Source organism: Thermobia domestica, chromosome 13, assembly GCF_964235325.1.
Source record: "Thermobia domestica chromosome 13, izTheDome1.hap1.1, whole genome shotgun sequence".
Lineage (NCBI taxonomy): Eukaryota > Metazoa > Arthropoda > Insecta > Zygentoma > Lepismatidae > Thermobia > Thermobia domestica.
The window spans coordinates 217,247,792-217,265,788 of record NC_137466.1 but is presented as its reverse complement, the minus strand read 5'-3'; the positions used below and the strand labels follow the sequence as shown (position 1 = coordinate 217,265,788).

The following is a 17,997-nucleotide window of genomic DNA, read 5'->3' as shown; positions in this document are numbered from 1 at the left end:
CCACAATGAATTATTTCACGAACTTCGCTGTACTCTGTCTTGTTAGCTATTCTAAGTAGCTTACGATGTTCACTCGTCAAGACCAAATGACTGATTGACAAATTGGCAACACAGCTGAGATCATTCACGTGTTTTCCGTAAGCAAAGGGAGGGTTTCCTTCCTCAGAGGGTGGCGAGAATAGGGCCGAAGTATGCTTCGCATATTTTCCGAGGGCACTCCTGAAATAGACAGGATCTAATATTTTAACTTTTATTTACTCTGGCTTAAGAAGATGCCTGGTTCTTTTAGAATGATGAGTCAACACTAGAAAAATAAAGTGATATAATAGTCAATTTAAATTTTTACATTAAGACCCATAAAATATGTCTTCTGTAGGGAAAGATAAGAAGAAAGTCTCAGAATATCTGTTTTGGTGAACATCAAGTAGAACTTCTGTTTCACTTCTTTGAACTTACGCAATGCATGGTTTTGTTGATAAAAAAGAAAAAAGTCTTGACTGTTTTCTCATTGTATTTTCTTATCTTAAGTTTTTTATGGATAAAATGGAAGAAACTTTAAGTATCTTGTAATTTTCCATTCCCTGGTCTTAAGTTCTACGTCTTCAAATATTTATTTTTACACTCGCTCGGGCAAGAAGATTATCTATCCAGAGAAAAGACAGCGTTATTTATAATTGTGTTTTCTAGAACGCAACAGAATAAGTATTTTAGCTAACTGGTGAGGTCGAATCGCAAATGTCGGATGCAATGTTCCATTCGGCTTGTTGCGAAAAGGAACGTTTGATTATAAATGAATATTTGTTTAAAAATCAATCTCAACGTTTGTATGAACAAAACTGACCTTAGAGACAGAAAGTCCACAACTTCCACGAGTGACCAATCCACGACTAACCAACAGAAAGTCCACAACAATATATCCCTTATTTGTAATTGAACATATGATGGAGGTTGGTTGACGGGCTTTACAGTCCTTTTTCAGGACCAATTGTACATGAAGCTGAACCTACCTGGAATCCGAACCTGGGGCCGTGGTGACTCAGTGGTACAGTGTTCACCTCTGGTGCGTGGGGTCCCTGGTTCGATGCCAGCTCGCGTCAAGTAAACTTTGTGGTAGACAAACACCGTGTGCGTGGGTTTTCTTAGGGTTCTTCCGTTTCCTCCCACTTCCTTCATTTCACCATTTCATTCATTTCTCTTCATAACCGTCTCCTTTAGTCTAGCCGGCATAATCGTGGGACGTAAAACTCAAAGATTTAATTTCATGGGATCAGAACCTCTACTTCGATTTGTATCTGACACGGACATTTCACGAGTTCCAAAGGAGGTGTGAGCAAGTTACTTTGTTTCCCCAATAAATTTTCATGTCCTGAGCAGATAGTAAAATTTAAAACATTGAGAAACACATCTCTCACATATTATCGTGAAGATCGATTTCAAAGTTTCACATAATATCGTAGGAAAGCAGACATCTAGACATTTTTAAATGATGTTTCATAGTTAACTAAGTCAATTTAATCTTACAAAGTTTCATTACAATAGTACTAACAAGGTAACATTGACATTTAACATGCAATATATTCCAAACGGTACAAGATACGATAAAAATCATTACACCAATGAATTTGTAAGAAAATTGTACATGAATTTGACGTATCACTTGGACCTATTCCCATTTGAAAAACCTAAAGTTGAATCCAAGATGGCGGCCGGGGTGGGTAACATGTGCCAGAGAAGCAGTTCTTGATCCAATTTGTTTTGCATATGCCCACATTCATGTTCAGTTATATATAAAGAAACTAAAAGCAATTTCGCGTCCGAGCGTTATAGTAGTGTATGATTGAATTCCCGGATATACGAAGAACCGTAAATATGCAAATTACCCATATGGGCCGCTAAAATTAGTACAATATACATTGGGCCGCTTAGAACTTTGCATTTAAATCAATTTTGCACGAATCATTCGGGAACACTTCACGAATGTATCTTGTAAAGAATTTAAGAATTCTGTACCTTGTAAGCAATCCGAACAATAATTTGACATCGGTTTTCTTGAAGAATGATAAAGAATGTTTTAAGACTTCAAGTGACGTGATACCTAACGAGAAGGAGTTCGCACAAATACATCTGAGATAATCATTGGTGAGTGAGGTCACTATGTCTCCCATGTTTTCAGAAAAGAGGGAATACGAGTCAGATGAAGAATTTGAGGACAAAGCTAGCCGACCCTCGACTTGGCAATCAAGTCGTAAGGCATCCAGGCGCTTAAGCTGTGCACTAGTACACCTCTTGGCGATGAGGTAGCTAATGTCTCATATGTTTCGAGACCATCTGGGCTTCAGAAAGAAAATCTGAAGTTATCAACAAATAGAACAACCTGTAAGTGGTAAGTGGTACATTGACGACGAAGGAAAAGAACGAAAAAGATTCTGATACACAGTTAACAGGACGTTTAGTTTCCCTATGGGTGAAACACTGTCAAACGGTTTTCGTAATCAATTCTAAAATAGCTGTCACTATGGAAATATCTCGAAAACAATTAAAGAGACACTAAGAAGATTTTGCGTACGCTCACGAAGTGGGCATGGAAATTCATAACAGTAACACGCTCTTGAGTTACTGTAAATTGCTCATTACAGCAAAATGCAGAGATGCACGATTTTGAGTTTTAAGCCTGTGACACCTGGATTATAAATTTTAAACGCGAATTTAGCATTATCAGTTGTAAGATAATCACTCACGTGATGAACGTTTAATTAGTTAACCTTAAACCAGTGTTAAAAACTGGTTTTATGATGTCTGTATTCATACAATATTATGTGAAACTTTCAAATCAATTTTCTCGTTAATGTGTATGAGATAAATTTTCAAATTTATTTTTTTACTCAGAACTCAAGGACAATTTGCGAAACTAAGAAGCTTGATCATATTTGTCGGCTGACAACATCCAACATTAAAAGGATGTTGATAGCCTGTTTTTGACAATAAGGGCTTGATCCATCATGGGTTTCTACCCGAGGGTCAAATATCAACGTGGAAGTTTATAAGGAATTTTGAAACGGCTGCTGCAACGCATTCGGCGGGTTCGGCCAGAACTGTATCGGAGTCTACAGTGGAATTACCTGTACGACAACGCCCGCCCGGTCACTGCAATCCATATGCTCCACTTTCTCGCTCAACGCAAGGTGACTGTGTTTTATCACCCTTCTTATTCTCCAAATTTTGCACCGAAAAACTTTTTTTTAGTTCCCTGCCTTAAATTAGCCCTGAAAGGCTTACACTTTGCCGTCCTTATGGATATTCAAAAACTTGAAATCACGGGGCTTCGAGCATTTCCACAAAAAGCGTTTGCTGGCAGTTTCCAACAGTTTTGCAATCGATATCAGAGGTGTTAGGGATGCGCGCGAGACGAGCCGAGACAGGATTTTCCAGACAAAATTCGAGTCGAGACACGGCTCTTCCAATAGAGAAATATACATTTTTCAAGTCGAGACATCAGTTTTACAGCACATTTTCGAGACGAGACAGCCACAAATCTTGTCTCTTGCGCATCCCTAAGAAGTGTGTTGTAGCTCATGGTGATTACTTTGAAGGCCAGTAAGAGCATTTTGTTTGTAACTCTTCTTTCATTTATTTTCTGAGATCATTCAGCGAAGTTTTCACTCATATTGTATTTATAAAAGAATTTGCTATTTATCTCGTTACAATGGTAACGGATGCGTATTATAACAAAATCTGTAACACACTGTAACTAAATCATTCATTCAAAATTAACTATGAAGTGTAAATGAAGTCAGGCCTATATTAACAGTTAGGCTTGAGACTAGAGGCTGCATATTTGGTTCCTCAATTAATTTAATGTACGAGAAATTTCCCATGCTGGCATTTCTGTATCATAGATTATAATATGCATGAGATCAAAATATAAAATTTTCTTCACGTGTTAAACAAATTGGACAGGAGCACGAAAACTCAAATTGGGTAAATAAAAAAATATTTTAAATTACATTTATTGCGTTTTAAGGCGAGAAAGGGACGGTTCTAGAAGTGTAACCTACGGCAGTGGTCTCCAATCTTTTTTAAGATTGACGACACATTTTACTGACAGTCCACGGGGAAGGGGGGGGGGCACGGTGGCTCAGTGGTAGAGTGCTTACCTCTGCCTTGTGCGTGGGGCCTCTGGTTCGATTCTCGACCAAGTCAGTTTGTGGTGGACAACAGTAGCGTACCCAGGAATCTATTTCAGGGGGGCCCAAACTAAATATGAAGGTATTTTATATTAAAATTCCTAAAATTGCCCCTAACATTAGGCTAAATTTAAAAAAATCGAAATTTCGGGGCGGGGTCCGGACCCCGTGATCCCCCCTGCATACGTCCCTGGTGGACAACATTGTGCTAGTGGTTTTTTTTCGGGGTACTCCCGTTTCCTCCAACATTATAATTTCACTAATTCTTCCATTATTATTCACTTGGTTTAATCATCGTTTTCCTTATTCTAAGGGACATAATCACGGAAAATTAAACTCAAAGAGTTCATTTTATTTTATTTCACTTGTACTGGCAGTCCACGATGTTATGGCACACTTGCTTATTTTTTTTTTATGAATAATAATATGAATTACAATACTGTAGAATTATAAGTTTCTACTAAGTAGTAAGACTATGTAAATTTAGTTGAGTAATGTTGCTGCTGTTGTAGGCACAGACTGGAAAAGTGTTCTCAAAATTTATTTTAACTAACGCTTCAGGATTTTGGATTTTTAAATCCTAAAATTTCGCGACACACCCTATGGAACTGTGCGACTCTTGGAGACCACTGGTCTTGGGTGTCAGTGTGTCAATCCGCCCTGTTGCATCCATGGATGGTGTATTTGTAAAACTTACTACTCCCGGAGTTTTCCTTCTTAACACTACCCTTATCAACCCGGGCTTCTGATCTCCTTTCGTCAATTTGTGTGGTTTGCTGAGAATCGGAAAAGGAAGGTATGACGTCACGAAAGATAGAGTTGGAAATGATAGTTGTAAGACATATAGCTGAATTTTTGGCGAACGACCTTAGAATATCAAGAACGGAAGCAGGAAGTGATAAACATCTTAATTTGTGTATCAGTTACACGAAGAATTATTGTCATTTCTTTTTTCTTTAAACTTTCAGATAAAGGTAGCCATTTTGCTATCATTATTTTAATATTATAACTGTTTAAATTTGTTTTTGATATGTAACTCTGAAGATAAAGGGATTTTTAATTATTTTCTACAGCCCCATTGGTCAATTCTGTTTGCACAGATGTTATTTGTTTTAATGAGAAGCATTATTAGTCTTGCAAATCATTTTTTAAGAGATCACGATGGCCCATAACCAGGTTGATACTATACCTGTTAACAAAGAAGTTAATTTTGGCTTTTCTAGAATGAAGTTCATTATTTTTAGATTCAAGCATCTCTTGATTTGCTTCATGTTACTGCGTTAATTGTATATTATGAATAGTCATCAGAAGTCGAACTCGGGACCCGAAAATCAGAATGTATGCTACTTTTTGATAATGATTCGCTACTTTTCACAAAATATATCAACATTTAGCATGATGTTTGCAGTTATTGTTCGGGAGTCACCTTTCTGCACCGCAATTCTATGCAAGCAGATGTAGAGTTTTACGTGAGTTGCCAAACAGCAGAGGTCCCACTGGAAACTGAACTCGAAACCATGTCAAGAAATATAATTTGTTCTAGATTGCAAGGTAAATAATAATAATAATAATAATAATAATAATAATAATAATAATAATAATAATAATAATAATAATATGACTTTTGGCTAGATGGCAAATTTGACAGCACAATAGTGGTTAACATCATTCATTTCAAGTTCCTAGAGAAAACACGCAATAACTTTATAAATTTCGCGTTATGTAACCCTACAAATGTTCCTGGAAATGTATTGTGATAATATGTATCCTACAGAATAGTCAACGCAAAAAACAATGTTAGAATTATGGTTGCATATCTATCAGGCGGATTTACAATCAATCTGGATAATTTCACCATAGCGAAAATGATTAAGTTAATAGATCAAAACGAAATGAAATGAAATATTTGAGTTTAACGTCCCATGATTATGCCCTTTAGGTTAAGGGAGACGATAATTAAGGCAATTGAATGATGATGAAAGAACTGGTGGAATGAGAAAGTGGGAGGAAATTGGAGTACCCCGAGAAAATCCACGGACACGATGTTGTATACCACAAGCTTACTTAGTCGGAGATCGAGCGAAGGATTCCAGACACCAGAAGTAAGCGCTCTATCACTGAACTACCATGCCCTCCAGTCTAATAGATCAAAGGATGCTGTCAAAATGATGACATTCAGGTTGTAAACAAATATCAACACGATAATGTTGAAGTAAGAGGAAGCGTTTCTTTTGTAATTTCGTGAATTGCAATGTTATCTGATACTTAATGTCCTGCAGCTTCTGGGACATGTGTGACACACAACAAATTTTAAATCTTAGCTACTAAAAGAAGAGATTTACCGATGTACTTCTCGTCGACCACAATGAAAGACGTTACCCGTAAATTAATGACAACACATGATTATTGTCGTATGAGGAACACTTGTCTAGTTTATGCTGTATTGATTCTAGTTTGGCTTTGCTAATCCTTTACGCTAAAGGAGAGATGATGTGCAGTGATTTTCTTTTAGAGTGGCCTAGGCGGGATTCCCCAAATGGAGCCACGAAATTCAAGCCAGGACCAATAATTCTATCGTGTTGAACGTGGATTCCTAGTATTTTCGTAATATTACTTTCCACCCTCAGAGTATTGAAATTCCCCCTCCCGGAGAAAATTTGAAATAATCATTGATGATGTGCCTTCGGCCACATGTGCCACTGTTCGCAGTAAAAGCAAACCTTGATATTATCTTTTTAATGGATTGGCAACTTAGATAAATACGTAATGGGGTGAACGTGAAGCACATATCATTATGTTCCAACAGAAACGATTTCCATATTCATTTTCTTGTCCTCCAGGCTTATTGCTGAGACGAAGCTGTTTCTGATTTCTGTCGCTAGATGGCAGCTAACACCAGAACTTGTCAGAGTAAATGGAAGTAATACGAATAATGCCATTGCAACCATTTCGGGGATATCTAGGAATTGTTTGGGACATCTTGGGTGGAGAGTTTTCTTTTCCAACGGTCTCCATTAGGTATTCCATTCTTGATTGATGAATAGGTTGGCATTATTCGTATAATTTGGATTTACTGGTTACTCGACTCACGCAGATAGTAGCAAAAATACATTGTAGTTGCATATCGATGAGATATTCATTTCTGAAATAATGTTTGGTAGCCAAGTTGCCGTCTAAAGCATACGGATCGTTCACACTAAAGGTTTTGTCTTTCAGTTTCATACTTTAGGGAGTGTATGCACAAGAATTTGGGTTGGAAAAGAATGGTTACACGCCTATAACAATTAAGTCAAGACAGGGTAGGCCTACTTTTAATTTTGCGTATGTAGAAAAAGTTAAAAAAAAATCATTGTATTTTTTAAGAAGGAAATAATAAAATTAAAATTAAAGTGAGAAAAAATCAATACGGGTTGCGAAGAATCTATTTCTTTTAGTATAAACGAAGTATTTGTCTAAATGGTCATTATCTTTTTTTTTTTTTTAAATATAATGATTGAAAATTCCCAACTTTCCGATTTGCAACTTTATCGCTTTCTTCCTCACAGGCTCGCAACCAGAAACAGAGGTTTGGGGGGGGGTATGAATATGTTAGGGGGGCCAAGTCATTAGAAATTCTCTTATAAATAGTTAAATTGTGTTTTTTTGTATTAATAATAGAATTTTTTATTAAGGTTTGGAGGGGCCACGAAAAATTTAGGGGAGCCAGGCCCCCAGCCCCCCCTCTGGTTTCGAACCTGCTTCCTCACAAACAGAATCATCCGTATCTGACACACACGCTACCGAACTGCTGTCTAACCTATGAGTAAGATTAGTATTTTTTAAAAAATATTTTTTTAAAAAATTATTCTCATTGAATACAATACACATGATGACAAAGCATTCTAGACACCGATGTCTATTCGAGATTTCTTTTCCTCTAAATTTCATTCCCCAATTCCTATTGGGTGTCGAAAATTAGCAATTAGGTAAAATTTAGAACATAGAATATTTTCTGACACTCTGATTATTTTAGTTTTAATGAATAAATATATTAAGCTCTAGTCACGAAGTGTGTTATTCGTGTAATAAGTTCCAGAGTTATGGTGGATAGAGTTTTGAAAGTGTAATTATTTTAAGACTAGCAGCGTTCACCCCGCTTCGCTGCGGTCACCCCCGAACGCAATAAACTTTGTTACTTAGATAATTTTTACTTTTTCGCTTTCAAATTGCAGTAAATTTTAACATTATAGCGCCTGTCATTTATGTTAACCCGCCGAGTCACACGGTCATGCGGGTTGCATATAAATACGTTTATTTTTATACCTATGATGAACTAACAAAGGATTTGTACGTAATGGACACCTGAATGGTCAATTATCTCAAGACACTGGTAATTAAAAATTAAAGTGATATGATAAAAACCATCTAGGGTCCAAATCCTAATAACCCCCCAAAAATGAAAGAAATTGGTTCAGCCGTATTAGCGTGATGAGCGGACAAAGGATTTTGTACGTTCTCTTTTATATATATAGATAATTTAAATTGTTATTATAACCAATAATAATATTTGTCACAGTACATCTAAGAATACATAGATTATCTGTAGCCATCATATTTGTTCCAAAATAAACATCGGACAGCTTGACAACAATATCTTTCGGATCTTTAACGATTTTGAGCAACAAAGTAAAATCTGTAGATAATGTTGCTACAACTCCCAAAGTTACCGGATATTGTTATAGAACAGATGTGTATCTACGTGCTAAGCTTGTAGACCAGACTAAAAAGAAATTTCTAAATTGAAAGAAAATTTTTATACTAATCTTGGTTGAAAACAATCGTGGCTCCAGAGTTCTTCAGAAGGTAAGTTACACTAACAGTAGAGGCAAAACTAGGTTTGGTCTGAAAGTCCCGCCCTTGCTCTGAAGACTTTGAAGAAACTGTTTAAATGCTGCTGTACAGGACAACTTCTCTACGGCTCCACCAACTATTATGGAATGATAGTTTAAGGAGAATGAAAAGTTCTTTTCCACCTAATGTAATATTGTGTGCAATTGGCACTTGTTGAACACTACACAGTAAAAAATGGCTGTGTCAATTCAATCTATATTACCAGAATTGGGTTAAATTTTGACAAAAGACTGGCAGTACTATCACTCTATCGCACCTTGGAATAAAGCACTGTAGCAAATCCCAGGGGGAAGAGATGGACATATCCCCCAATCATGGAACTAGGGGAATGTCATCCCCAAGAATATGATTTGAAATGTATTTTTTGGGGGAGAAATGTAATGATTTGTGCACCACTACACAAAGGAAAGTGAGATGAAATAGATGTCCCCCAGAATTAGTTTTAAATCTACCCACCTCCCAATGTTGAAGACAATTCTGCTCCCTTGATCATGCACAACATTGTTTTTTTAACTTCATAAATATTTAGAACTCGCTTTAAAAAAAAAGATTATGGGAACGGTCCTTCCCGTCCCCACCAATATTGAAGACAGATTTGCGCCGCTGGCAATAAAGTATTAAAATGGAAAGTCAGCAAATCAACTACCTGACATACTAAGAAGTCATTTTGGTAATACGCCATTGGTGGTGTTTTCTTCTATGTACTGTTGCCAAACAACTATACATAGTAGAAAATGGTTGCCCCAATTAAACACAATGGCTCTCTGTCGTCACGAATTCTGATGAGGAATTTGAAGCTTCAAATCTGTAGTTCTGTATGGTTACGAAACATGGTCACTTACTCTCAGGAAAGAACGTAGACTGAAAGTATTTGAGAACAAGATTCTGAGACGAATATTCGGGCCCAAGAGAGATGAGAATGGGAAATGGCAGAAACTTTATAACTAGGATTTGTATAATGTGTACCGTTTATTAAACATTGTTAGAGTCTTCAAGTCTAGGAGCTCAGATGGGCAGGTTATGTAGCCAGAATGGCAGAAACTAGGAACGCATTCAAAGTTTTAACTGGAAGTCCAATCGGGACACGACCATTAGGAAGAACTAGGAGCAGATGGAAGGCAATATTAAGATGGATCTCGCGGAGATAGGAATAGAAAGTAGAAACTGAATCCAGTTGGCTAAAGATAGAAGTCAATGGAGAGATTTTGTGAACGCGGCATTGAACCTCCGGGTTCCATAGGCCATACAGTTAGTTAGTTACCTGAGTTGTATCGAATTTTGACACAAAGCTGGTGCTACTTGAACTCCATCGTACTTTGGAGTAAAATGTTAAAGTGGTAGACGTTTAATTGACTACCAGATATGATGAGAAGCAATTTTATTAACACATGATTGATGATGTTTTATGTACAGTTGTAAAGAAAACTACTTGTACGAAAATATTTATTTCTTATTAAACGTACATGATTCTTATCTGGTTAATAAAGTTTTCTTAAATTATATACAAGTAGTTACGAGGAACGAAATGTTGTTGATGTCGAAAAGGAACTTAGTGAACATACGAACAACAGATGGCAGCCCTTGTACTTATATAGATGTCAGAAACTTCATACACTCAGAAAACTATTGTTCATGCAAGGCAACAGGAAATATAATACGTTATTCGTCACTTGATATGAATGTCAAGTATACTACGTAAAGTTTAGCCCATACACTTTTTCAAATCCTTAATGACAGTTGTTAGATATGTATGATATTCTTGGAACGCACTGTGCATCGTTAAAATTCCAGTATAAAGTGTATCTATCTGGTACACAGGATTTTGAGTCGATTGTGATACTTTTTTGAACTCATTGTTTTTAGAAAAATGAAAGATGTCGCTGATCACTGACGAATAACACAATTATTAATATCAGTAATCTCAACACCCTGCATTCACCAAGCTAGCTCGCATGTTGCTAATAACACATAGTATGTATAGAAAAATTACTATACGCTGTTCCTATTCCCGCGTTCCTTCATTCATTCACCTAGCTCTGTAAATTCGCCGTGGTGTTAATTTCATACCACTCAACACCATCCCTAAGCCAAATCGGTAAGACCATTCATGTGTTGAATCGTAGGTGTTGAACTAATATCCTAAATTGCTGGTCATGAACGAACCCACTAACCTGTGTGAGAATTGAGTTGTTTTAAAGTCACTAGTTTTTACTGTTTATTAAATAGGTTTATATTAATATAAATATTGCTGATACTTAAAACTACAACCATTTAGCCAAAATAAACTGTTACTTCTATCAGTTTTCTTTGTTAATTAATACATAAACAATCGCTGTGACATATTGATATGCTACATATATGTGGTGTTTGGAAAAAGTGGAATAAGTCCAAAATCTCAATTTTCAGGTACAGTTGTTTAAAGATTATTACTCGTTCTTTTAAGTGGGTTGCTCTGACAATAAAGTGGTATTCTCCAATACGTTTCAAATATTGAGGAGCAACAATCAATTGTCAATACAATCCCATGAGAAAATAGGCGATAAAATAAAGAGTCTTGATCTGAAAATTGAGTGTTTGAAATTGTTCCTCTCCGCCTAACCCCCAAAAACAGATGTACAGGGTGTACCAGAAGTAGTGACTCACCTTTTGAGTGATCGGTACATTCTTATTATAAACAAGAATGGCATGAAACAAAATTTAGGTACAGAGGAATGATGTAGAAAACAAGTGTTTTACAATATCTAATCTATATTCTGCATTTGAAGGTCCACCTGGCGGTCATTAACATCGATGCATGCTTGCATCCGGAGACGCACATTGCTGCGCGCATCTCGGCACATCTGAACGGGAATGTTGAATTTCTCGGCGATTCCTCAGATTTTCAGCATGCCAATACAGTACACAGAGTTTCAAAGTTCAGCTGCCACGGATATGTGAATGGCTTACAGAAATTAACGAGAGTTCTATATGATTAATTAAAAGTTGTGATTTCCAGCTTGATGTCCTGTCACGTCATAGTTTACTTCTCCCATATTCAGTAAACCACATCAAAAGACATAATAAACAAAACAGAGTGAGTCTCACGATCATAGCCAATTAGGGGAATTGATGGCTCTACATATAGAACAATCATGCTTTAAGGTGGATCACTAGGTGTTCCCAGTGCTATGCTAAACGCTGCTTAAATAGTGCGGCGTTGCCAGATAGTGTCGAATGTTTACTTATGCCAGATAATAAAGGAAGTAATCATGGAATTCTGCTTGGATACTTACTGGAGAAATTAGTTTTCGACCCTTACTACAATTGTGCTTCTCGAACTGCAACGCTATAATTCAGGAATTTCCTTATTGTGACTACTAAAGTAAACGTACAAGTTTGGCAACAACGCATTATGGCGTTCTGCGCAAGTTTCGTTTCAAAATCTATTTCCTTAACTGTAAATTAATATTTAAATAAAATATGAAACATAACACGAAAAACGGTCAAACAATATATCTATTTCGTAATAAGACCGTTACTTTAAAACACTTTATACATACAAATAAACATTTCGTAAAACTGAGCACTTCTTGTAAGGTGTTACAGCAAGTGCCATCTTGTGTGCTTATTGTAAAACGAATCAAATATTTTCTTTTATTTGTTACATTTTTTGATATCAGGAGACACAACCAAATGAGTCAGTGTCTTGTGCTGTAGCTGAAACATTACCTATCTTATAGTACAATATTTCTAATATGTAACGTTTCATTGCGCAATAGTTAAGGGAAGGAGCTAAAATATGTACTGACTTCCGGGTGGTGATCCACCTTAACGACTACTTTAACACTTGTTCGCTGCCTCTATTCCTCCTCTGTTTTATTCTTCCTGTTTTTCTTTGTCACTATTCCGGGCTCAAAACTGTGCTTCGAAATGACATTGGTCAGTTAGAAATGCCTGTGCGACTGGAATGCTTCATACCATACAAGAACGAGTGAACAGCGCAGTGGTGTATTTAGGGGGCTTCCGGGCTTAAGCCCCCCGAAATCTTACTTACTATAGTAAAGTATATGAAATATCTTGTAGAATTTTCACATTTTCAGGCAAAGTCCTCCACGAAAGTTAGCAAAGTTCCCCCGAAGCAAAATCGTAAATACGCCACTGCAACAGCGCATAGCAGAGAGCTGTCTTTTACGCTACAACCGCATTAAGTGAAATATCACTAACTATAGCCATACTGAAAAAAATGAGAACAAAAAACACTAGCTTTTACCTTTATTATTTTTAATCATGTCTTCTGTGAGAACTTTCTGCGGGCTCTCTGGGTCTTTTGTTGGCAGGAATCTTCGAATGATTGGAGTAAACAATCTTGGGTCCATCTCTCGAGGGTCACAGGGTCCTGTTAAGAAGCTTACTACAGTTCCTACGAAGCAAACTGTGAGGAAACCTGCTGTCGCCACCCACTGGTAAGATAACTTATAAAGGGCCAAGGTGTCGCTAAAATAAATAAATAAATAAATAAATAAATAAATAAATAAATAAATAAGGAAATATTTGTAATCTCAACTAGCGCACTTAATAATATTGTTAGAGCTCTAGGTTGACTGCCAAGGTGATTTGAGGGTACTGGTCCCAGGAGGCCACAAATTTCTTCTTACCTTTGGCTCAATTATGGATAGTCATGTCACATTTTTGTCACGATATTTTACTTCTCCCAAAAATGTACCAATGGGAGCCGAGCACCATATGTCATGCTCATGGTCTCACACTAATTTGTGACAATGAGCATCATATATGATGGTCAAGAACCTGAATAGGTTAGTAATTTGTGATATTAAGCATGAGCATCATATATGGTGCTCATAGCCCCAAAGAAAAATAAGGTGAGCACCAGATATGATGCTCATGGCAGTCAACCTGTTAACATACCACATATTTTACAGTAACCATGATTTTTCCTGGTGCTGGAAGCACAATTAATATTCTGTGCTAAAGACGGGTAGTTCCGGAGTGATTCTCACAAAAAAAAAAAAAAAAAAACTTTCTTAAATTAAGAATTACAAGACGAAAGTTGAGGCTGTCTAGTCTCGAAAATGTGTCATGAAAATGACACCTATTCCGAGCTTTTCCCATCTCGAATATCGCCAGAAAAATTCTGTCTCGTCTCGAAAGAGCGCAACCCTATATTGTAAAACGGGATGGGTTGTGGCTACAATAAAAATATACTTGAAAATTAGATTGTAATGAGAACAATATTATAGTAGTACAAAACATATTTCATTACTGTTAAGTATTATACTGAATAATGCATTGTAACTGTAACAAAAAAAAAAAAAAAAAAAAAAAAACTGTTTTCAAAAAACATAAAATATTCTTAAACTTTTTATGACTACGATTGCTCATGTAACAATACACTATTTACAGTATAATAGCCTTGTAAAATTAATTATATGTGCATAGTTTTGCAGGTGATACGACACTTGCGCATGCGTACAGTTACTGAAATGTCAAGAAATTCGTGTCAACTACCATTTATAAATATTGGATAGTTCATACATGTTGGAATGCGTATAGTTATACTGTATGCATTTACGTAAGCTATAACACGTATATACAAAAAACATTTTGATATGAAAACTGAGGTCGATGCAGAAATTCTGCAATTAAATTTGGATTCAGAGGCAAAATATCTTCTAGAAACAGTTTGTTTTGATCTTGTGACAGAAAAAAAAGTATATTAAAATTATGTCCTTATATAATACTATTCACAACTTAAAATATTTTCTTCCCCCCCTCGTTCCTTATTTGTCTTCTCTATCTCGAAGATGGAATTTCTTCGTAAATCGTGTTTAAATCAATCTTTTTTTTTTTAAAGTTTTTATTCAGAAAATAAAGCAAAATAAAATGTAAAATGTAGCCAATAAGCTTCTGTCACATTGAACTTCACCCAGATAGCAGAAACAGCTTGTCACAAGTATGATATAAGGTTGTCGTGACAAGGATATAAGCTTGTTTCAAGCTTGTTATGACAAGTCTGTAAGCGTATATCAATGCTGATTCAAGCGACGAAGTTGGCAGGCGACAAGCATATTGTAGGCTTATACTGTAAGATTGTTTCAAGCTTGTCAGCTCAAGCTTATTTCAAACTTGTTACATAAAGCATGCTACAGGCTTGTGATCTCAAGTCTATTTCAAACTTGGTACGTAATGCTTGCTACAGGCTTGTTACCTCAATTCTATTTCAAACTTGGTACATAATGCTTGCTACAGACTTGTTACCTCATGTCTATTTCAAAATTGGTACATAATGCTTGCTACAGGCTTGTCACCTCAAGCTTATTTCAAGCTTTCCATTTCAAGCGTAGCACATGCTTGATATGTCTCGTTTATTGCAAGCTTCTCAGTAAAGCTTGATACAAATTTATTTCTGCACGTGAGAAAATGATTCAACTGGTTGGCGCCATGTATAATGTATGAAGGTTAGAATAATGTTCAATGTGTAAGTTACATAAATGATGGTGTTTATTCTTTTGCCATCTGAGGGTGTTTGGATATTGCCACCACTTTATTGGCATTCTTTTCAATATATATATATATATATATATATATATATATAGGAGAAACCATACCATACTTACTATTAATAGTAAACATAGTAGTAACCTATGGTTTCTGCAATATTTTTAAAAGAATGCCAATAAAGTGGTGGCAATATCCAAAGACCCTCAGGTGGCAAAAGAATACACACCATCATTTATGTAACTTACACATTGAACATTATACTAACCTTCACATCAAAAATTATACATGACGCCAACTAGTTGAATCATTTTCTCACGTGCAGAAATAAATTTGTATCAAGCTTTACTGAGAAGCTTGCAATAAACGAGACATATCAAGCATGTGCTATGCTTGAAATGGAAAGCTTGAAATAATAAATTGTAATAGACACTATGGCCCAAATCTTACAGTTTGAATTGGCCTGTGAAACATGAAGTAATAGTCAAAGAGGCCCAGATAAAATCTGTATTGGCCTGGTCCTGCAACGTACCACACCGTGCCTTTCGCGAGAAATCAAGCGCCAAATCTCTGAGACTACTCACCAATCCTACAGATGGCTCCAATTTCTAAACAATCGACAAACGTAAAGCGCTTTGAACCAAACTTGAAATAGGCTTAGTAGAAAGTTGATAAATTCAAGCTTCTTTTCAAGTTAAAAACAAGCTAAAATAAACGTTGATTGTCGCTTGTCGCATCAACTGTACATTGCTAAGCCAAAATCAAGGGAAAGCGACCCTTGATTTAAGCTTACGTGCTATCTGGGCAAACAGTTCCTACCAATTATACAGATATCTTGTCTTTGTTAAATTTCAACAAACCATTGGCAATTATGCTTCTAAACTACCTTTGGCAAATTACAATTAATCAGTGACAATTAGGTTAAATTACACATTAAGTATAACACAAGGAATACAACAGTAGCGTAACGCAAAAATGTCGAGCCCCGCACAGGATTATTTTTGGGCTCCCTTTACCATGCCCATTAACTTCCCACTATATTATGTTCCTGTAGAAGACAATGGTTCATAAATCCATGGTCCATGGTTAACATAGTGACCATGAAATATAATAAAATTACAATTAAAATTAACACTCACCGAAAAAGGCAAAAATTATTTACTTTTAACCTTCGAGTGCTGAGATGATTCTTTTAAACTGATGTTGCTAGAATGGATGAATTTTTACCCAGAGCATATTTTTCTTTTCTAAAGTAAATAATCGTATTCAGCTCACTTTTTGTAGTCTATAGTTCTTGGTATTTGCTTCGCAGTGGGCCCCCAAACCCTGCGGGCCTCCCCGCATTGCAGGCCCTGCGGACCCCTCAGTTGCGCCACTGGAATACAATGCTGTAAAAATACAGTAGGAAGTCGAAAATCCGAACTAATTTGGAACCACAGGTAGTTCGGATTTTCGAAAATGACCAAGAAAATGCCATTTACGCATAAATATACTGTACAGTATGTTCTTTTATCGATACAGTGGTTATACAGTACCTACAGTAATTACAATGCCGTACGTAAGGCTACTTACATTTAATGTTTCTAGGGAATCTGCTCGTACACTAAATTACACTGTTCTTGTAACTCACACTTAAAACTTGACTTATATAGGTCTAAGTGAAAATAAAAATAAAAATATGTGTGACAAACAATTACATATGAATGAGCTTTTGTAAAAACACTGACTTCACACAACGCCGACGGACAAACCAATTGTTTGTTTATCGCTAGCACTAAGGCAAAATGTAAAAAGCTTCTAGGGACCGCGTTCGGATTATTAACGTCCTACTGTACAAATTATCAACGTTAAGTAGGACATTAAGTTATCATTATTTGATATTAATCATATTTATTTTATTGATAGTAACTTAACAGCGATGATTAGAAGCTGGGAGATCTGTAATCGATTCCCGGTCGGAGCTCATATTGTTAGGATTTCACATTAAGCTGTATTTTTCCACGTCTCATATAGCCTCGCTGCTGAAGATATGCTAAATTCCAAACCAAACAACCAAACGAAAGGCGATCTAGCCAGTAAACATTTGATTATTAGCAATTTTATTGTAAAACTTTATTATAAACATATTTTCAGGAATTATCGGTACAGGAAAATATTTTAAAGAAAGTATATAAAGTATGTGTGTGAAAGAATGAATGAAACTAATAAAGAAAAAAATATTGATAATAACTTCATAAATTTGGATTCCAGTTTAGCATCCATTTCAGCACCGAGGTTGTGTGAGACGCGGACCATAATTTAAGGTGCAATCCGAACCACCTAAATGTGTTAAAATATTTCAGGGCTCTCCTACCGGGAATTGAATCCGCGACTCTGTGTGCATCGAAGTTGCGCGTGGTAGCCACTAAACCAGCAGAGAGCACATTGA

The 17,997-nt window shown here is 36.2% G+C and overlaps 1 protein-coding gene across 1 annotated transcript in view; it reads right to left on the bottom strand.

The window, feature by feature from the left end:
- Positions 1–17,997, bottom strand: part of LOC145667740 (sodium-coupled monocarboxylate transporter 2-like) — an 86,912-nt gene that overhangs the window by 2,779 nt on the left and 66,136 nt on the right. The window contains exon 14 of the mRNA XM_081735183.1: positions 13,324–13,547. Within this exon, the coding sequence (XP_081591309.1) occupies positions 13,324–13,547 (224 nt within the window). The remainder of the gene's footprint in view (positions 1–13,323; positions 13,548–17,997) is intronic.